Source organism: Heterodontus francisci, chromosome 39 (genome assembly GCF_036365525.1).
Source record: "Heterodontus francisci isolate sHetFra1 chromosome 39, sHetFra1.hap1, whole genome shotgun sequence".
Classification (NCBI taxonomy): domain Eukaryota; kingdom Metazoa; phylum Chordata; class Chondrichthyes; order Heterodontiformes; family Heterodontidae; genus Heterodontus; species Heterodontus francisci.
The window spans coordinates 37,773,096-37,795,083 of record NC_090409.1 but is presented as its reverse complement, the minus strand read 5'-3'; the positions used below and the strand labels follow the sequence as shown (position 1 = coordinate 37,795,083).

Below are 21,988 nucleotides of genomic sequence, written 5' to 3'. Positions count from 1 at the left end.
CAAGAAAGCTCCCAGCGAGTTAACATCCATAGCACTTAAAGCAGCCAGAAGCACTGCACAAAGAACAGCCAGGCGCTGCGCAAATGACTACTGGCAACACCTATGCAGTCATATTCAGCTGGCCTCAGACACCGAAAACATCAGAGGAATGTATGATGGCATTAAGAGAGCTTTTGGGCCAACCATTAAGAAGATCGCCCCCCTCAAATCTAAACCAGGGGACATAATCACTGACCAACGCAAGCAAATGGACCGCTGGGTTGAGCACTACCTAGAACTGTACTCCAGGGAGAATGCTGTCACTGAGACTGCCCTCAATACAGCCCAGCCTCTACCAGTCATGGATGAGCTGGACGAACAGCCAACAAATTCGGAACTCAGTGATGCCATTGATTCTCTAGCCAGCGGAAAAGCCCCTGGGAAGGACGGCGTTACTCCCGAAATAATCAAGAGTGCCAAGCCTGCTATACTTTCAGCACTCCATGAACTGCTTTGCCTGTGCTGGGACGAGGGCGCAGTACCTCAGCACATGCGCGATGCCAATATCATCACCCTCTATAAAAACAAAGGTGACTGAGGTGACTGCAACAACTACCGTGGAATCTCCCTGCTCAGCATAGTGGGGAAAGTCTTTGCTCGAGTCGCTTTAAACAGGCTCCAGAAGCTGGCCGAGTGCGTCTACCATGAGGCACAGTGTGGCTTTCGAGCAGAGAGATCCACCATTGACATGCTGTTCTCCCTTCGCCAGTTACAGGAGAAATGCCCTGAACAACAGATGCCCCTCTATGTTGCTTTCATTGATCTCACCAAAGCCTTTGACCTCGTCAGCAGACGTGGTCTCTTCAGACTACTAGAAAAGATTGGATGTCCACCAAAGCTACTAAGTATCATCACCTCATTCCATGACAATATGAAAGGCACAATTCAACATAGCGGCACCTCATCAGACCCCTTTCCTATCCTGAGTGGTGTGAAACAGGGCTGTGTTCTCGCACCCACACTTTTTGGGATTTTTTTCTCCCTGCTGCTCTCACATGCGTTCAAGTCCTCTGAAGAAGGAATTTTCCTCCACACAAGATCAGGGGGCAGGTTGTTCAACCTTGCCCGCCTAAGAGTGAAGTCCAAAGTACGGAAAGTCCTCATGAGGGAACTCCTCTTTGCTGACGATGCTGCTTTAACATCTCACACTGAAGAGTGTCTGCAGAGTCTTATCGACAGGTTTGCGGCTGCCTGCAACGAATTTGGCCTAACCATCAGCCTCAAGAAAACAAGCATCATGGGGCAGGACGTCAGAAATGCTCCATCCATCAATATTGGCGACCACGCTCTGGAAGTGGTTCAAGAGTTCACCTACCTAGGCTCAACTATCACCAGTAACCTGTCTCTAGATGCAGAAATCAACAAGCGCATGGGAAAGGCTTCCACTGCTATGTCCAGACTGGCCAAGAGAGTGTGGGAAAATGGCGCACTGACACGGAACACAAAAGTCCGAGTGTATAAAGCCTGTGTCCTCAGTACCTTGCTCTATAGCAGCGAGGCCTGGACAACGTACGTCAGCCAAGAGCAACGTCTCAATTCATTCCATCTTTGCTGCTTCCAGAGAATCCTTGGCATCAGGTGGCAGGACCGTATCTCCAACACAGAAGTCCTCGAGGCGGCCAACATCCCCAGCTTGTACACACTACTGAGTCAGCGGCGCTTGAGATGGCTTGGCCATGTGAGCGGCATGGAAGATGGCAGGATCCCCAAAGACACATTGTACAGCGAGATCGCCACTGGTATCAGACCCACCGGCCGTCCATGTCTCCGCTTTAAAGACGTCTGCAAACGTGACATGAAGTCCTGTGACATTGATCACAAGTCGTGGGAGTCAGTTGCCAGCGTTCGCCAGAGCTGGCGGGCAGCCATAAAGGTGGGGCTAAAGTGTGGCAAGTCGAAGAGGCTTAGCAGTTGGCAGGAAAAAAGACAGAAGCGCAAAGGGAGAGCCAACTGTGTAACAGCCCCGACAAACAAATTTTTCTGCAGCACCTGTGGAAGAGCCTGTCACTCTAGAATTGGCCTTTATCGCCACTCCAGGCGCTGCTCCACAAACCACTTACCACCTCCAGGCGCTTACCCATTGTCTCTCGAGACAAGGAGGCCAAAGAAGAAAAGAAAGACACTCCAAACCAGCACCTCTTTTTCCTTCTCTATTACTCCTGAATATTTTGTAACCAGGAATATTAAGAATCCATTCCTGGCCTTGTTTTAACCATGTTTCTGTAAATACACCTACACCATAAATGCACATCTTTCCTTCTTTCTAAGCCATTGGGAGTTTTGTAAGTCACAATTATGTGGGGGATTTTGTAACTCACCAAGTCATTGGGACATTGTAAAAGCTGTTGGGAGTTTTGTAATCCATAACACCGTTGGGAATTTGTAATTCAGATCCTTTACACCATTGCTTCCCATTAAATTAACCTGCAGCCTTGAGTCGAGTCACTATATCAGTTGGATCATCAAGAAACACAACACACCACCAGACAATGAGAGTGTGTATCTTTCTGTTCCTGCTTTTTGCAGGAGTCTCCAGGGGTGAGTTTTAAACCTTAAACATGGAGTTCTCTTAATACTCAGTGTCAAATTGTAAACAGTCTGCTCAGGGAAAGTCATCCACTGAACCCCAGATACCCAGAATATTTCTTCGTTTTGTATCTGTTGGACCAACAGTTTGATGAAGCTTTCATCTGAGACTTTCTGTCTCTCAGGACATGTTTTCTCAGGTTTGCTTTCTCTCTCTCACTCACTGTCACTCACTCACTGTCTCGCTCTCTCACACACTCTCTCACTGTCTCTCACTTACGGTCTCTTTCTCTCTCACTGCCTCTGATTCACTCAATGTCCCTCACTGTCTCCCTCACACACTCTCTCTCTCACACACTCTCTCACTATCACTCATTCACTGTCTCTTTCTGTCTCTGTCACACACTCTCTCTCTCACACACTCTCTCACTCTCACTCATTCACTGTCTCTCTGTCTCTGTCACACACTCTCTCTCTCTCACACACTCTCTCACTATCACTCAGTCACTGTCTCTCTGTCTCACACACTCTCTCTCACACACACACACACTCTCTCATTGTCTCTCCCTTGCAGTCTCTCTTTCTCTCTCACTGCCTTTTACTGATTCACTCACTGTCTCTCAGTCACTCTGTGTCACTGATTCACTCACTGTCCCTCACTGTCTCTCACTTACTTTCCCTCACTGTCTCCCTCACTCACTCTCTCTTGCTTTCTCACTCACTCTCTCTCAAAGGTCTAAATATCATCCTCATTGTGGTATCTGCCTCCGAGGTTCCTTGCTGCAACTAACCAGTTATTTGGGGGAAATGTTTTCCATCATTTTCCAGTCCTCACTGGATACAGGTGTGATGCCGGAGGATTGGAGAACTGCAAACGTTGTACCTCTGTTTAAAAATTGAGCGAAGGATAGACCGAATAATTACAGGCCAGTCAGTCTAACCTCTGTGGTGGGCAAGTTATTGGAATCTATTCAGAGAGACAGGAAAAACTGTCACTTAGAAAGGCACAGGTTAATCAAGGATAGTCAGCATGGATTTGTTAAGGGAAGATCTTGTTTGACCAACTTGATTTAATTTTTTGAAGAAGTAACAAGGAAGATAGATGAGGGTAGTGCAGTTGATGTGGACTACATGGATTTTCCCAAGGCTTTTGACAAGGTCGCACATGGCAAACTGGTTAAAAAAATAAAATCCCATGGGATCCAGGGAAATGCAGCAAGGTGGATACAAAATTGGCTCAGTGGCAGGAAAGAAAGGGTAATTGTTGACGGGTGTTTTTGCAACTGGAGGGCTGTTTCCAGTGGTGTTCAGCAGGGCTCAGTACTGGGTCCCTCTTTTTGTGGTGTATATTAATGATTTGGGGGTAAAAGTAGGGGGCATGATCAAGAAGTTTGCAGATGACACTAAGGTTGGCCATGTGGTCGATAGTGAGGAGGATAGCTGTCGGCTCAAGATATTGGTGGTCTGGTCAGATGGACAGAAAAGTGGCAAATGGAATTCAACCTGGAGAAGTGTGAGGTGATGCATTTGGGGAGATCAAACAAGGCAAAGGAATACACGATTAATGGGAAAATACTGAGAGGTGTAGAGGAAGTGAGGGAACTTGGAGTGAATGTCCACAGATCCCTGAAGGTAGCAGGACAGGTCGATAAGGTGGTTAAGAACGCATATGGAATCCTTTCCTTTATTAGCCGAGGTATAGAATACAAGAGCAGAGAGGTTATGCTGGAACTGTACAACTCATTGGTTAGGCCACAACTTGAGCACTGTGTGCAGTTCTGGTCACCTCATTACAGAAAGGATGTAATTGTACTGGAGAGGGTACAGAGGAGATTTACGAGGATGTTGCCAGGATTGGAAAAATGCAGCTATGAGGAAAGATTGGATAGGCTGGGGTTGTTCTCCTTGGAACAGAGAAGGCTGAGGGGAGATCTGATTGAAATGTACAAAATTTTGAGAGGCTGGAATAGAGTGGAGGTGAAGGGCCTATTCACCTGAGCAGAGAGGTCAGTGACGAGGGGGCATAGATTGAAAATGATTGGTAGAAAAACTAGAGGGGAGATGAGGAAAAGCTTTTTCACCCAGAGGGTATTGGGGTCTGGAGCTCACTGCCTGAAAGGGTCGTTGAGGCAGAGACCCTCAACTCATTCAAAAGGAGTCTGGAAAGTGCACCTCTAGTGCCGTAATCTGCAGGACTACGGACCAAATGCTGGAAGGTGGGATTAGAATAGGTGGATCGTTTTTTGGCCGGCACAGACACGATGGGCCAAGTGGCCTCTTTCTGTGCCTTAAACCTTCTATGATCCTATGTTGGGGTGAACTGGATTGAAGTGTTTGTTATGACTCTCTCACACACAGACGATGACTTTTCCCCCTTCCCAATTTGAGGATTTCCCCCCCCCACCCCGTGGTTTTTGTCGTCTTTAAGAAACTGTTTTATGCTTCAAAAAGGACCAGGAACAGATGGGGAATTGAGAATCAAACCCCATGCCTTGTTGATTCAGGGTGTCACCCCAGATAGGAGGGAGGGGGGGTGTTGCCAACTCTGGCTTATATCACATGGCCTCCTGCCCAACAAATGTCCCACCCCCACTCTCCCGTCATTGGTTACCTGACACGTCAATCCTCGTGTGGCTCCGCCAATTGGAAGCGAGCAGACGATTTCTGACCCGATTGGATGATCCTCGACTGCCTGTAACACAACCTTTTCTCCCCCATTTCCAATATTTCTATCAGTCAAAAACCAATGTGTTTGAAGAAAATGAGGGAAAAAACAGTTTTTTTTAAATGTCCGATGTTTTTTCCTCTCTCGTGTGTTTTTACTTGCTGCACTATCCTGAGGACCAATAATCAATTCCTGGTGACTCCAGGGCAATCCTGGAGTGTTGGCAACTGCAACTCCCATGATGTTACCTCGACTTGGAGTGATGACTTGGGTTGCATTAGATTGCTATAGTGGAAGTTTGGTAACTGAGGACGTTCGGTGACGAGGGAGCGAGGAGCTCCTTTCATTTCCTCCTTGCCCTCAGAGTGAGGGGAGCCGAGAGCTTCAAAAGAGCACAGCTGACTGGGTATTTTTCAAAGTGGATTGAATTGTAAGTAATTGTTTTAGCAAGACTTAATTGTTTTTTTAATTATAATCTTCCATAGTTTTAAATTTAAAGGGTTTAGTCATGGCAGGAGAGCTTGAAGCCGTGGTTTGCTCCTCTTGCTGCATGTGGGAATCCGGGAAGATTTCCAGTCCCCGGGACCAGCATGTGTGCAGGAAGTGTGTCCAGCTGCAGCTCCTGGAAGCTCGGGTTTCAGAGCTGGAACGGCGGCTGGAAACACGGCGGAGCATCCGCGAGTCTGAGAGCATTGTGGATAGCACGTATAGAGAGGTGGTTACACCGCAGCTGAAGGGACTTGAGGAAGGAAGGGAATGGGTGACCACCAGGCAGTCCAAGAGAAACAGGCAGGTAGTTCAGGAGTCCCCTGGGGTCCTGCTTGCAAATCGATATTCCATTTTGGAGGCCGATGAGGCTGGTTCCTCCAGGGAGTGTGGACAGAGCCAAGCTTCTGGCACCACAAGCAGCCTGTCTGCACAGGAAGGGGGAAAGAGAGGAAGATCAATAGTAATAGGGGATTCTATAGTCAGGGGAACAGATAGGCGCTACTGTGGCCGTCAATGTAACTCCAGATGGTGTGTTGCCTCCCTGGTGCCAGGGTCCGGGATGTCACTGAACGGCTGCAGGGCATCCTGAAGGGGGAGGGTATTAAGGCAGAGGTCATGGTACATGTTGGTACCAATGACATAGGGAGAAAAAGGGATGAGGTCTTGCATCAAGAATTCAGGGAGTTGGGCAGTAGACTAAAAAGCAGGACCTCTCAGGTTGTAATCTCTGGATTACTCCCAGTGCCATGTGCTAGCGAGTATAGAAATAGGAGAATAGCACAGATGAATGCGTGGCTTAAGAGTTGGTGTAGGAGGGAGGGTTTTAGATTCCTGGACCACTGGGACCGTTCCTGGGGAAGGTGGGACCTGTACAAGCGGCACGGTCTACATCTGAACCAGAGGGGGACTAACATCCTTGCTGGCGGGTTTACTAGTGCTGTTGGGAGGAGTTTAAACTAACTTGGCAGGGGGAGGGGACGCAGACTCCTAGCAGAATAGGGGCACAGCTAAGCACAGGAAAGCAAACAAGTCAGAGGGAATACAGCGGAAGTAAGTTTCAAGGGAGTAAGACCAGGATGGAAGGCCTCTACTTTAATGCCAGGAGTATTACAGGTAAAACGGATGAGTTAAGGGCAATGATTGACACGTGGAATTGTGATATAGTAGCCATCTCGGAGACATGGTTGAGGGAGGGGCAGGATTGGCAGCTCAATATCCCGGGATATAGAATCTTCAGGCGAGACAGAGGAGGGGGTGTTGCAATATTAGTTAAGGAGTCAGTTACCGCAGTAAGAAGAGATGATATCTTGGAGGGGCCATCAAATGAAGCTTTATGGGTAGAGTTGAGGAATAAAAAAGGGACAGCCACATTACTCGGTGTTTATTATAGACCCCCAGATAGTCAGCCGGAAATTGAGGAGCAAATATGTGTGCAATTTGCAGAGGTGTGTAAAAATATTAGGGTATTTGTATTAGGTGATTTCAACTTTCCCAACATTAATTGGGATAGTCATCGTGTTAAGGGCTTAGATGGAGTGGAGTTCTTAAAATGTATACAGGAGAAATTTTTAGCTCAATATGTAGAGGATCCAACAAGGGAGGGTGCAGTGCTGGACCTAATTATGGGGAATGAAGCCGGACAGGTGGTTGATGTGTTGGTGGGGGAGCATTTTGGTGATAACAACCATAACATGGTACAATTTAAGCTTATTATGGAGAAAGAAATAGACAAGTTGCAAAAAAAGGTTTTGGATTGGGGGAGAGCAAATTTTAGTAAAATAAGGCAGGATCTGGCCAAGGTAGACTGCAAAGAGTTACTTGTCGGGAAATCTACAGAAGAGCAGTGGGGGGCATTCAAAAAGGAAATGGGGAGGGTACAGGCCCAACATGTTCCCTCTAGGGTAATAGGTAGGAGCAACAAACCCAGAGAACCATGGATGACCAGAAACATTCAGGGTATGATGAGAAGGAAAAGAGAGGTTTTTAGCAAATACAAGGAGAGCAAATCAATGGAAGCATTAGTGGAGGCAGAAAGTGTAGGATGGAGCTTAAGAAAGCAAATAGGAGAGCAAAGAGGGGATATGAGAGAGCTCTGGCTGGTAAAAGTAGGGAAAATCCCAAGATATTCTATAAGTATATCAATGGGAAGAAGATAACCAGGGAAAGAGTAGGACCCATGAGGGACCAAGGGGGAAATCTGTGGGTGGAGCCAGAGGACATTGGTAGGGTGTTGAATGAATACTTCACATCTGTCTTCACCCAAGAGAATGAGGATGTAGATATGGAATTCAGAGAGAGAGACTGTGAGGTTCTTGAGCAAATTGTCATCGGGAGTGACAAGGTATTGGAGGTTTTGGAAGGCTAAAAAGTGGACAAATCTCCAGGTCTGGACGATTTGTGTCCCAGGATGCTGTGGGAGGCGAGGGTGGAGATTGCAGGGGCTCTGACCCTAATTTTTAATTCCTCTCAGGCCATGGGGGAGGTGCCAGAGGACTGGAGAACAGCTAATGTGGTCCCACTATTTCAGAAAGGTTGTAGAGATAAGCCAGGGAACTACAGGCCAGTGAGTCTCACATCAGTGGTAGGGAAACTATTGGAGAAAATTCTGAAGGAGAGAATCTATCACCACTCGGAGAGGCAAAATTTGATTAGGAATAGTCAGAATGGCTTTGTCAGAGGGAGGTCATGCCTAACAAATTTGATTGAATTTTTTGAGCATGTGACCAGGTGTGTCGATGAGGGTAGTGCAGTTGATGTAGTTTACATGGATTTCAGCAAAGCCTTTGACAAGGTCCCACATGGGAGACTTATCAAGAAAGCAAATTCACGTGGGATACAAGGTAACTTGATAAGGTGGATTCAAAATTGGCTTAGCTGTAGGAGACAGAGAGTGATGACAGACGGCTGTTTTAATGACTGGAAGCCAGTGTCCAGTGGCGTACCACTGGGATCTGTGCTGGGTCTCCTATTGTTTGTCATTTATATAAACGACATAGATGACTATGTGGGGGGTAGGATCAGTAAGTTCATGGATGACACAAAGATTGGCCGAGTGGTTAACAGTGACATTGAGTGTCTTAGGTTATAGGAAGATATAGACGGGATGATCAAATGGGCAGAAAAGTGGCAGATGGAATTTAACGCTGAAAAGTGTGAGGTGATACACTTTGGAAGGAGTAATGTGACACATTCAATGAATGGCCTGACACTGGGAAGTTCCAAGGAACAAAGGGACCTTGGTGTGTTTGTCCAGAGATCTCTGAAGGCAGAGGGCAGGTTAATAGGGTGGTGAAAAAGGCATATGGGACACTTGCCTTTAAAAATCGAGGCATAGATTACAAAAGCAGGGAGGTCATGTTGGAGTTGTACAGAACTTTGGTAAGGCCACAGCTGGAGTACTGTGTGCAATTCTGGTCCGCCACATTATAGGAAGGATGTGATTGCACTGGAGGGGGTGCAGAGGCGATTCACCAGGATGTTGCCTGGGATGGAACATTTAAGCTATGAAGAGAGGTTGGATAGGCTTGGGTTGTTTTCGCTGGAGCAGAGAAGACTAAGGGGTGACCTGATCGAGGTGCACAAGATTATGAGGGGCATGGACAGGGTGGATAGGGAGCAGCTGTTCCCCTCAGTTGAAGGGTCAGTTACGAGGGGTCACAAGTTTAAGGTGAGGGGCGGGAGGTTTAAGGGGGATTTGAGGAAGAACTTTTTTACCCAGAGGGTGGTGACGGTCTGGAATGCACTGCTTGGGAGGGTGGTAGAGGCGGGTTGCCTCACATCCTTTAAAAAGTACCTGGATGAGCACTTGGCACTTCATAACATTCAAGGCTATGGGCCAAGTGCTGGGAAATGGGATTAGGTAGGCTGGTCAGGTGTTTTAATGTATCGGTGCAGACTCGATGGGCCGGAGGGCCTCTTCTGCACTGTATTATTCTGTAATTCTGTGGCTTTCCTTCAGAGGACAGGAGCAGGGGGAGGCCATTCAGCCCCTCCATCCTCTTCCCCCCATTCAATAAGATCATGGCCGATGTGTGATCTAACTCCGTATTCCTGCCTTTCCCACATCCCTTAATATCATTGGTTAACAAAAATCTATCAATCTCGGATTTCGCATCGATTCCCGTTTGTGGAAGAGAATTCCAAACTTCTCCCACCCTTTGTGTGTGGAAGTGTTTCCGAATTTCACTCCTGAAAAGGTCTGGCCATTATTTTTTGGCTCTAATTTTTAGACTCGGCCCCCGAGTCCGAGACTCCCCAACCAGCGGGAATAGTTTCTCTCCATCGACCCTAACAGTTCCGCTCAATATCTCAAAATCTTCGATCAAATCAGCCGCGAACCTTCTAAATTGCGGGGAATACAACCCGAGTTTGTGTAACCTCCTCGAGGCGATGGGCAGTACATTATCGAGACCCCCTCCTTCTCTGCCATTTGGCAAGGATTTTATTCATTGATCTCTCTCTTTGTCTATCTCTCCAGCTCTCATTTGCAATCGTGAAAATGGGCGAATTAAGCAAATTGATGCCAGCAATGGTCAGGTATTTGCGGTGGATCGCTTGGGAAATGTTTTCACCAGAAGGGGCAGCTTTTGGGCCAGAGTACCTGGAAAGCTTGCACACGTCACGGTGGGTGCTGCAGGAGTTTGGGGAGTCGGCAGAGATCAAACCCTTTACAGAATGGTTGCAGGATCCTGGGCTCTACTAGGGGGTAAGCTATCTGACTCCTGTCGGACGACAGATCTGGTTAATATTAACTTGCATATCTCAAGGAGCCTTGGGATTATTTTAATTACAGGGGGCTCACACTTATAGAGATAGATTTGTGCTTCACAGGTCAGTTAAAAATACCTCAATTCTCACGACCTGACACCCAACTAAAGGTGTCAGCCGCGGTTCAGTGGGTAGAACTCTCACCTGTAAATCAGAAAGTCACAGGATTGAATCCCACTCCACAGAGTTGTGCCTCGTAATCCAACACCAGTACCGAGGGAGCACTGCACTGTCGGAGGGTCAGTACTGAGGGAGCACTGCACTGTCGGAGGGTCAGTACTGAGGGAGTGCTGCACTGCCGGAGGGTCAGTACCGAGGGAGCACTGCACTATCGGAGGGTCAGTACTGAGGGAGTGCTGCACTGTCGGAGGGTCAGTACTGAGGGAGTGCTGCACTGTCGGAGGGTCAGTAGTGAGGGAGCACTGCACTGTCGGAGGGCCAGTACTAAGGGAATGCTGCACTGTCGGAGGGTCAGTACTGAGGGAGTGCTGCACCTTTGGAGGGTCAGTACTGAGTGAGAGCTGCACTGTCAGAGGGTCAGTACTGAGGGAGTGCTGCACTGTTGGATGGTCAGTACTGAGGGATCGCTGCACTGTCGGAGGGTCAGTACTGAGGGAGTGCTGCACTGTCGGAGTGTGAGAACTAAGGGAGTGCTGCTCTGTCGGAGGGTCAGTACTGAGGGAGTGCTGCACTGTCGGACGGTCAGTACTGAGGGAGAACTGCACTGTCAGAGGGTCAGTACTGAAGGAGAGCTGCACTGTCGGACGGTCAGTACTGAGGGAGAGCTGCACTGTTGGAGTGTGAGTACTGAGGGAGAACTGCACTGTCAGGGGATCAGTACTAACGGAGTGCTGCACTGTCGGAGGGTCAGTACTGAGGGATCGCTGCACTGTCAGAGGGTCAGTACTGAGAGAGTGCTGCACTGTCGGAGGGTCAGTACTGAGGGAGTGCTGCACTGTCAGGGGGTCAGTACTGAGGGAGTGCTGCACTGTCGGAGGGTCAGTACTGAGGGAGTGCTGCACTGTCAGAGGGTCAGTACTGCGGGAGTGCTGCACTGTCGGAGGATCAGTACTGAGGGAGTGCTGCACTGTCAGAGGGTCAGTACTGAGGGAGTGCTGCACTGTAAGAGGGTCAGTACTGAGGGAGTGCTGCACTGTAAGAGGGTCAGTACTGCGGGAGTGCTGCACTGTCAGAGGGTCAGTACTGAGGGAGAGCTGCACTGTCGGAGGATCAGTACTGAGGGAGTGCTGCACTGTCAGAGGGTCAGTACTGCGGGAGTGCTGCACTGTCGGAGGGTCAGTACTGAGGGAGTGCTGCACTGTAAGAGGGTCAGTACTGCGGGAGTGCTGCACTGTCAGAGGGTCAGTACTGAGGGAGAGCTGCACTGTCAGAGGATCAGTACTGAGGGAGTGCTGCACTGTCAGAGGGTCAGTACTGAGGGAGTGCTGCACTGTAAGAGGGTCAGTACTGTGGGAGTGCTGCACTGTCAGAGGGTCAGTACTGAGGGAGTGCTGCACTGTCAGAGGGTCAGTACTGAGAGAGTGCTGCACTGTCGGAGGGTCAGTACTGAGGGAGTGCCGCACTGTCGGAGGGTCACTGTCAGAGGGTCAGTACTGAGGGAGTGCCGCACTGTCGGAGGGTCAGTACTGAGGGCGTGCAGCACTGTCAGAGGGTCAGTACTGTGGGAGTGCCGCACTGTCAGAGGGTCAGTACTGAGGGCGTGCTGCACTGTCAGAGGGTCAGTACTGAGGGAGTGCTGCACTGTCAGAGGTGTCGTCTTTCTGCTTCGAAGCTAAATCCAGATCCTTGGTCTTTCCTCTCAGGTGGGTGTAAACATTCTCACGGCTGCTAATTCGAAGAACAGCAGATGTTTCATCACAAGACATTTAACCCTCAACCAAAGTCACCAGAACAGCTTATCTGGTCAATTATCTCATTTTTGTTTGTGGGATCTTGCTGTGCGCAATTTGGCTGCTGCTTTTCCTACATTACAACAATGATGACATTTCAACAGTACTTAATTGTCTGCAAAATGCTTTGGCATGTCCTGAGGTGTGGAAAGGCGCCTTGTCTCTGCAAGACTCGCCAACTTTAAGGGCATTTAAGTGGTCATTGGATAGACATATGGATGTAAATGGAATAGTGTAGGTCAGATGATCGGCGCAACATCGAGGGCCGAAGGGCCTGTACTGCGCTGTAATATTCTAATTCTAATTCTAAGTACTTTGTTTCTTGACCGCAGGATGTTGCAAATACAACTCACAGCCCCCAAAGTACTTTCTGAAGTCTGGTTATTGTTCTCATCATAAAAATGTAGGCTGCACATCGTAACACCACAATCCCCAGCCAGAATGGAGATGATTGGCTAATTGCCCCATCAATCATGCCTGGAGACAGCACCACTGTAAAAGACTGGCAATGAATTTACACAAGTAATTTGTAACTATCCTCCATTCACTGAATTTTGCTGGAGAAATCACCCTGCTTTAATCTGGAAATTTTGCTGTAGTTTTGTTGTGAGTTGTTTTCGCCGTGGTTCATAGAGACTTTTTTAAATAGACTCTGTAGACTGTTTGCTGTAGTGTGCTTTTTAAATAGACTCTGTAGACTGTTTGCTGTAGTGCTGTTTAAATAGACTCTGTAGACTGTTTGCTGCAGTGCTGTTTAAATAGACTCTGTAGACAGTTTGCTGTAGTGTGCTTTTTAAATAGACTCTGTAGACAGTTTGCTGTAGTGCTGTTTAAATAGACTCTCGCCTGTTTGCTGTAGTGTGCTTTTTAAATAGACTCTGCAGACTGTTTGCTGTAGTGTGCTGTTTAAATAGACTCTGTAGACTGTTTGCTGCAGTGCTGTTTAAACAGACTCTGTAGACTGTTTGCTGTAGTGCTGTTTAAATAGACTCTGTAGACTGTTTGCTGCAGTGCTGTTTAAATAGACTCTGTAGACTGTTTGCTGCAGTGCTGTTTAAATAGACTCTGTAGACTGTTTGCTGTAGTGTGCTGATTAAATAGACCATTCTGTACAAATGGAATGTGCCGTGATTCCTGCCCCATGTTCAACATACTGACATGGCACAGTGGTGTCAAAACAATGTAATCTTCTCATCCAGATGCGTTTCTTCCTGACAGGACAGCTGACACAGATTGATGCTGGTGGGGACCAGATTGTAGCTGGAGTTAACAGACACAGCAATATCTTTTGTGCCGACAAACAATCAGCAGTCAGAGCAGCCGATTACCGCAGCCCAGCCTACAGGCAAATCAACGGTAGGATGAGATATTACTCATGCGGACCGCAGAGTTGCTGGGGCATCACCGCACAAGGTTTGATATACTGCCGACTGAACGTCCATGCGAATTTTTGTACTGGGTCGCGCTGGCTGAGGGTATCCGGTCGATTTGTGGTGGTCGAGGTTGGGACGGATGGGTCTGTCTACGCAGTAAGCCGTGCTGGGCTCGTCTATCGCAGGTATGGTTCTTCACGGCTAAAACCCATTTCACAGTTCCAAAAATAAACATGCAAGAAGACATTGTTTACCCCTGTTCATTCTCAGGATGTGAGCATCACTCTGGTGAGACTAGCATGTGTTTTCCTGTCCCCAAGTCGCCCCTTGAGAAGGTGGTGGTAGGGCCTTCTCTATGAACTGTTATTCAGGTGGGTTTGACACAACTGCGGGGCTTGCTTGGCCACATGAGAGACAGGTTAAAGGTCAACCACTTTGGACTGGAGTTACATATAGGCCCAGATGAGGTGAGGAAGTCTCATTCCCTTCCCTAAAGGGACATTTAGTCAGTTAGTCGTACAGAACTTGAATATTGCTGAAAATAGAGACATGTTGTCGGAGCTTTTCATCTTGCACTCATCATGACACCCGCAAGAATGACCAATGTAAGAGAAAACAACAACTTATACTGCATGAGAAGAGAGTGCTGATTGGTTGGCAAGTGAACTCTGATTGGATGAGGCATTGCCATGGAGAATGTACCAGTTTATGGTGGCTGACAGTTAACTGCCAAGCTTTGTTTGAAATTTAAAGCAGGCAGCTTGACTCATTTTTGTCAAGGCATTATCCTGAGGAATGAACCAGTGAAGGGCTGTCACTTATTTTGTTCATCTGAAACAGGCGCAATGTTTGTACATGTTCTTTCTGTCTGCAAAGAACAGGGCCCTGTGTATTAATATATGTCGCATCCCGTACGCGCAATTGAGCCATACTGCAGGCCCTACTGACAATCTTAAATTGGTTGTCAGTGTAGGTTCTTAGCACATTACGCTGACCAACCAGAGTCAAGCTGCCTGCTTTAAATTTCAAATAAAGCTTGGCAGTTAACTGTCAGTCACCATAGACTGGTACATTCTCCATGGCAACGCCTCATCCAATCAGAGTTCACTTACCAACCAATCAGCGCTCCATTCTCATGCAGTATAATTTGCTGTTTTCCCTGACATTGGTTATTCTTGCGGATTGTCCTGATGAGTGCAAGATGAAAAGCTTTGACAATGTCCCTATTTTCAGCAACAGTAAAGGGATGTTCGTCAGTTGGGTTCTTCCAACCACCCAATAGCTTCATGGTCCTGTTTTACTGAGAGCAGATTTTATTTTCAGATTGGATGAGTTCAGATTCACAAACTGCAGTTGGTTGGATTTGAATTCCTATTCTCTATATTACTACTCCACTAATATAATCAGTACATGACAGATCAGACACACCAGAGGGAGAAGGTTATAGAAAACTTCACTACTGAAATCAAACACTCTCACATACTGAACAATTTCTCCCTTGCACTGTCACTCAAACACGTATGCATACACACACAGACACACAGTGCCCCTTTCTCACACAAAAACTATCTGTCTCTCTAGCACACACACACACACATACAGTTTCCCTCTCTCTCTCTCACACACACACACAGTCTCTCTCTATCTCTCTCTCGCTCTCTCTCGACACACACATTCTCTCTCTCCCTCTCTAACATACACACACACACACACACAGTCTCTCCCTCTCTCTCTCTAACACACACACACACACAGCCTCTCTCTAACACACACACACACACAGTCTCTCGCTAACACACACACACACACACACACACACACACACACACACACACACACACACACACAGCCTCTCTCTAATACACACACAGTCTCTCGCTAACACACACACACACACAGCCTCTTTCTAACACACACACACACAGTCTCTCGCTAACACACACACACACACAGTCTCTCTCTCTCTACACACACAGTCTCTCTCTCCCTCTCTAACACACACACACACACAGTCTCTCCCTCTCTCTCTCTCTCTACACACAGTCTCTCTCTAACACACACACACACACACAGTCTCTCTCTCTCTCTCAAACACACACACGCAAACACACAGCCTCTCTCTAACACACACACACAGTCTCTCGCTAACACACACACACACACACACACACACACACACACACAGTCTCTCTCTCCCTCTCTAACACACACACACACAGTCTCTCCCTCTCTCTCTCTCTCTCTCTCTCTACACACACAGTCGCTCTCTAACACACACACACACACACACACACAGTCTCTCTCTCTCTAACACACACACACAGTCTCTCTCTCCCTCTCTAACACACACACACACACAGTCTCTCTCTCTCTCTAACACACACACACAATTTCTCTCTAACACACACACACAGTCTCTCTCTCTCTAACACACACACACACACACACACACACACACACACACACACACAGTCTCTCTCTCTCTAACACACACACACAGTCTCTCTCTCCCTCTCTAACACACACACACACACAGTCTCTCTCTCTCTCTAACACACACACACAATTTCTCTCTAACACACACACACAGTCTCTCTCTCTCTAACACACACACACACACACACACACACACACACAGTCTCTCTCTCTCTCTAACACACACACACAATTTCTCGCTAACACACACACACAGACTCTCCCTCCCTCACACAAACATTAAGTGGGAAGTTCATTGCTGTAGTGCCACTGAAGTGGATCACCCAACTGGGGGTGCACATTCCGCCGCCAGCTGCTCTCAGTCGGGCCTGTCTGGTGCACCCTCATGAGACGGGCCTTCGAGTGGCCGCCCAGTACGTGCACCCGAAGCAGCTGAACCCTGTGCTCCCGAGACGGTTGGTGTGAATCCCATTGCACGAATCTGGAGCGTGCAGGTTCCACTCAATGAAGTTGTGTCCCGCTCACCAATAATGGAGTGTTCAGCTGGAGAGGAAGCCAGCACTCGAGTATGTAAAGGGGCCAGGCAAGGTAACGTGCGGGCGAGGTAACTTTTTTCAGAATTCTGCTATTGCAAAGTGTCTGCCAGTATTTGGGAGCGCTTTGGGAGTTGGTTTCAGTCAGGCAGGACTGGGGAGTAAGTGGCGCAGGTATGGGAGCTGTGATGGTGAATTTGTGATCTGCAACATGAGTGTGTCGGTGGAGCGCAGGATGCAGAGAGGACAAGAAGCCGAGATCCCACAGACCCCAGTCTGAGCATTCACCACAGCAATCAGAGGTCGGGTGGTTTCGGCCTGTCCTACAGTGAAAGCTGAGACACCAGCCACCAGACCGTTCAGCACTGTGATAACACTGTCGTGGAGCCAGCCCAGCACAGTGCTGAAGAGGATAGCTTCCAAACTCAGCCTGATATTCTCCCCCATGTTGGAATGAGACTCCTCCTGGGAGCCTCATCATGATATTCAAAGCACCAGCCTGCCTTATGGGAGAGCCTCGGAAAAAAGCTGGAAGTGGGTGGGATGCAGGCAGATTGGGATGGGGTTTAACGTTTGTGAATTGTTCAATGTCACCAGCCCCCATTCCTCCTGTTAACTGTGGTGAGAATTACACTTGACATGACTTAATAAAAGCAACTGAGTTACTCCCAACGGCCTGGACCAATCATCTCCCTTTAAAATCCAGTTCAACTGAGACCACACTCCAGAGACTTGAGCCCTGTAATCCAGGAGGACTCTCCCAGGGTCAGTACTGAGGGAGTGCCGCACTGTCAGAGGGTCAGTACTGAGGGAGTGCTGCACTGTCAGAGGGTCAGTACTGAGGGAGTGCCGCACTGTCAGAGGGTCAGTACTGAGGGAGTGCTGCACTGTCAGAGGGTCAGTACTGAGGGAGTGCTGCACTGTCAGAGGGTCAGTACTGAGGGAGTGCCGCACTGTCAGAGGGTCAGTACTGAGGGAGTGCCGCACTGTCGGAGGGTCAGTACTGAGGGAGTTCTGCACTGTTAGAGGGTGAGTACTGAGGGAGTGCTGCACCGTTAGAGGGTCAGTTCTGAGGGAGTGCTGCACTGTCAGAGGGTCAGTACTGAGGGAGTGCTGCACTGTCAGAGGGTCAGTACTGAGGGAGTGCCACACTGTCAGAGGGTCAGTACTGAGGGAGTGCCGCACTGTCGGAGGGTCAGTACTGAGGGAGTTCTGCACTGTTAGAGGGTGAGTACTGAGGGAGTGCTGCACCGTTAGAGGGTCAGTTCTGAGGGAGTGCTGCACTGTCAGAGGGTCAGTACTGAGGGAGTGCCGCACTGTCGGAGGGTCAGTACTGAGGGAGTTCTGCACTGTTAGAGGGTGAGTACTGAGGGAGTGCTGCACTGTCAGAGGGTCAGTACTGAGGGAGTGCTGCACTGTCGGAGGGTCAGTACTGAGGGAGTGCTGCACTGTCGGAGGGTCAGTACTGACGGAGCGCTGCACTGTCGGAGGGTCAGTACTGAGGGAGTGCTGCACTGTCAGAGGGTCAGTACTGAGGGAGCGCTGCACTGTCAGAGGGTCAGTACTGAGGGAGTGCCGCACTTTTGGAGAGTCAGTACTGAGGGATCGCTGCACTGTTGGAGGATCAGTATTGAGGGAGCGCTGCACTGTTGGAGGATCAGTACTGAGGGAGTTCTGCACTGTCAGAGGATCAGTACTGAGGGAGTGCTGCACTGTCAGAGGGTCAGTACTGAGGGAGTGCTGCACTGTAAGAGGGTCAGTACTGTGGGAGTGCTGCACTGTCAGAGGGTCAGTACTGAGGGAGTGCTGCACTGTCAGAGGGTCAGTACTGAGAGAGTGCTGCACTGTCGGAGGGTCAGTACTGAGGGAGTGCCGCACTGTCGGAGGGTCACTGTCAGAGGGTCAGTACTGAGGGAGTGCCGCACTGTCGGAGGGTCAGTACTGAGGGCGTGCAGCACTGTCAGAGGGTCAGTACTGTGGGAGTGCCGCACTGTCAGAGGGTCAGTACTGAGGGCGTGCTGCACTGTCAGAGGGTCAGTACTGAGGGAGTGCTGCACTGTCAGAGGTGTCGTCTTTCTGCTTCGAAGCTAAATCCAGATCCTTGGTCTTTCCTCTCAGGTGGGTGTAAACATTCTCACGGCTGCTAATTCGAAGAACAGCAGATGTTTCATCACAAGACATTTAACCCTCAACCAAAGTCACCAGAACAGCTTATCTGGTCAATTATCTCATTTTTGTTTGTGGGATCTTGCTGTGCGCAATTTGGCTGCTGCTTTTCCTACATTACAACAATGATGACATTTCAACAGTACTTAATTGTCTGCAAAATGCTTTGGCATGTCCTGAGGTGTGGAAAGGCGCCTTGTCTCTGCAAGACTCGCCAACTTTAAGGGCATTTAAGTGGTCATTGGATAGACATATGGATGTAAATGGAATAGTGTAGGTCAGATGATCGGCGCAACATCGAGGGCCGAAGGGCCTGTACTGCGCTGTAATATTCTAATTCTAATTCTAAGTACTTTGTTTCTTGACCGCAGGATGTTGCAAATACAACTCACAGCCCCCAAAGTACTTTCTGAAGTCTGGTTATTGTTCTCATCATAAAAATGTAGGCTGCACATCGTAACACCACAATCCCCAGCCAGAATGGAGATGATTGGCTAATTGCCCCATCAATCATGCCTGGAGACAGCACCACTGTAAAAGACTGGCAATGAATTTACACAAGTAATTTGTAACTATCCTCCATTCACTGAATTTTGCTGGAGAAATCACCCTGCTTTAATCTGGAAATTTTGCTGTAGTTTTGTTGTGAGTTGTTTTCGCCGTGGTTCATAGAGACTTTTTTAAATAGACTCTGTAGACTGTTTGCTGTAGTGTGCTTTTTAAATAGACTCTGTAGACTGTTTGCTGTAGTGCTGTTTAAATAGACTCTGTAGACTGTTTGCTGCAGTGCTGTTTAAATAGACTCTGTAGACAGTTTGCTGTAGTGTGCTTTTTAAATAGACTCTGTAGACAGTTTGCTGTAGTGCTGTTTAAATAGACTCTCGCCTGTTTGCTGTAGTGTGCTTTTTAAATAGACTCTGCAGACTGTTTGCTGTAGTGTGCTGTTTAAATAGACTCTGTAGACTGTTTGCTGCAGTGCTGTTTAAACAGACTCTGTAGACTGTTTGCTGTAGTGCTGTTTAAATAGACTCTGTAGACTGTTTGCTGCAGTGCTGTTTAAATAGACTCTGTAGACTGTTTGCTGCAGTGCTGTTTAAATAGACTCTGTAGACTGTTTGCTGTAGTGTGCTGATTAAATAGACCATTCTGTACAAATGGAATGTGCCGTGATTCCTGCCCCATGTTCAACATACTGACATGGCACAGTGGTGTCAAAACAATGTAATCTTCTCATCCAGATGCGTTTCTTCCTGACAGGACAGCTGACACAGATTGATGCTGGTGGGGACCAGATTGTAGCTGGAGTTAACAGACACAGCAATATCTTTTGTGCCGACAAACAATCAGCAGTCAGAGCAGCCGATTACCGCAGCCCAGCCTACAGGCAAATCAACGGTAGGATGAGATATTACTCATGCGGACCGCAGAGTTGCTGGGGCATCACCGCACAAGGTTTGATATACTGCCGACTGAACGTCCATGCGAATTTTTGTACTGGGTCGCGCTGGCTGAGGGTATCCGGTCGATTTGTGGTGGTCGAGGTTGGGACGGATGGGTCTGTCTACGCAGTAAGCCGTGCTGGGCTCGTCTATCGCAGGTATGGTTCTTCACGGCTAAAACCCATTTCACAGTTCCAAAAATAAACATGCAAGAAGACATTGTTTACCCCTGTTCATTCTCAGGATGTGAGCATCACTCTGGTGAGACTAGCATGTGTTTTCCTGTCCCCAAGTCGCCCCTTGAGAAGGTGGTGGTAGGGCCTTCTCTATGAACTGTTATTCAGGTGGGTTTGACACAACTGCGGGGCTTGCTTGGCCACATGAGAGACAGGTTAAAGGTCAACCACTTTGGACTGGAGTTACATATAGGCCCAGATGAGGTGAGGAAGTCTCATTCCCTTCCCTAAAGGGACATTTAGTCAGTTAGTCGTACAGAACTTGAATATTGCTGAAAATAGAGACATGTTGTCGGAGCTTTTCATCTTGCACTCATCATGACACCCGCAAGAATGACCAATGTAAGAGAAAACAACAACTTATACTGCATGAGAAGAGAGTGCTGATTGGTTGGCAAGTGAACTCTGATTGGATGAGGCATTGCCATGGAGAATGTACCAGTTTATGGTGGCTGACAGTTAACTGCCAAGCTTTGTTTGAAATTTAAAGCAGGCAGCTTGACTCATTTTTGTCAAGGCATTATCCTGAGGAATGAACCAGTGAAGGGCTGTCACTTATTTTGTTCATCTGAAACAGGCGCAATGTTTGTACATGTTCTTTCTGTCTGCAAAGAACAGGGCCCTGTGTATTAATATATGTCGCATCCCGTACGCGCAATTGAGCCATACTGCAGGCCCTACTGACAATCTTAAATTGGTTGTCAGTGTAGGTTCTTAGCACATTACGCTGACCAACCAGAGTCAAGCTGCCTGCTTTAAATTTCAAATAAAGCTTGGCAGTTAACTGTCAGTCACCATAGACTGGTACATTCTCCATGGCAACGCCTCATCCAATCAGAGTTCACTTACCAACCAATCAGCGCTCCATTCTCATGCAGTATAATTTGCTGTTTTCCCTGACATTGGTTATTCTTGCGGATTGTCCTGATGAGTGCAAGATGAAAAGCTTTGACAATGTCCCTATTTTCAGCAACAGTAAAGGGATGTTCGTCAGTTGGGTTCTTCCAACCACCCAATAGCTTCATGGTCCTGTTTTACTGAGAGCAGATTTTATTTTCAGATTGGATGAGTTCAGATTCACAAACTGCAGTTGGTTGGATTTGAATTCCTATTCTCTATATTACTACTCCACTAATATAATCAGTACATGACAGATCAGACACACCAGAGGGAGAAGGTTATAGAAAACTTCACTACTGAAATCAAACACTCTCACATACTGAACAATTTCTCCCTTGCACTGTCACTCAAACACGTATGCATACACACACAGACACACAGTGCCCCTTTCTCACACAAAAACTATCTGTCTCTCTAGCACACACACACACACATACAGTTTCCCTCTCTCTCTCTCACACACACACACAGTCTCTCTCTATCTCTCTCTCGCTCTCTCTCGACACACA

General features: G+C 47.9%; 1 protein-coding gene across 2 annotated transcripts; it reads left to right on the top strand.

Moving 5' to 3' along the window:
* The first annotated feature begins 2,452 nt into the window (after positions 1 to 2,452).
* On the top strand, positions 2,453 to 20,268 carry LOC137352739 (fish-egg lectin-like). 2 transcript variants are annotated; one of them, XM_068018497.1, is made up of 4 exons: positions 2,453 to 2,577; positions 10,197 to 10,424; positions 13,615 to 13,954; positions 19,276 to 19,357. In XM_068018497.1, exons 1-4 carry the CDS (start codon positions 2,529 to 2,531, stop codon positions 19,340 to 19,342), a joined length of 684 nt encoding a protein of 227 aa, XP_067874598.1. In that variant the 5' UTR covers positions 2,453 to 2,528; the 3' UTR covers positions 19,343 to 19,357. The 2 variants fall into 2 exon arrangements, with proteins under 2 accessions (XP_067874598.1, XP_067874599.1); XM_068018498.1 differs by lacking the exon at positions 19,276 to 19,357 and adding an exon at positions 20,162 to 20,268 and having other exon boundaries at positions 2,455 to 2,577.
* The last annotated feature ends 1,720 nt before the right edge of the window (positions 20,269 to 21,988 follow it).

Coding starts and splice junctions, on each gene's coding strand:
- LOC137352739 (XM_068018497.1), top strand. CDS start 2,529: ATGAGAGTGTGTATCTTTCTGTTCCTGCTTTTTGCAGGAGTCTCCAGG. Junction 10,425..13,614: donor ATCCTGGGCTCTACTAGGGG/GTAAGCTATCTG, acceptor TCTTCCTGACAG/GACAGCTGACACAGATTGAT. Junction 13,955..19,275: donor GCTGGGCTCGTCTATCGCAG/GTATGGTTCTTC, acceptor TCTTGACCGCAG/GATGTTGCAAATACAACTCA.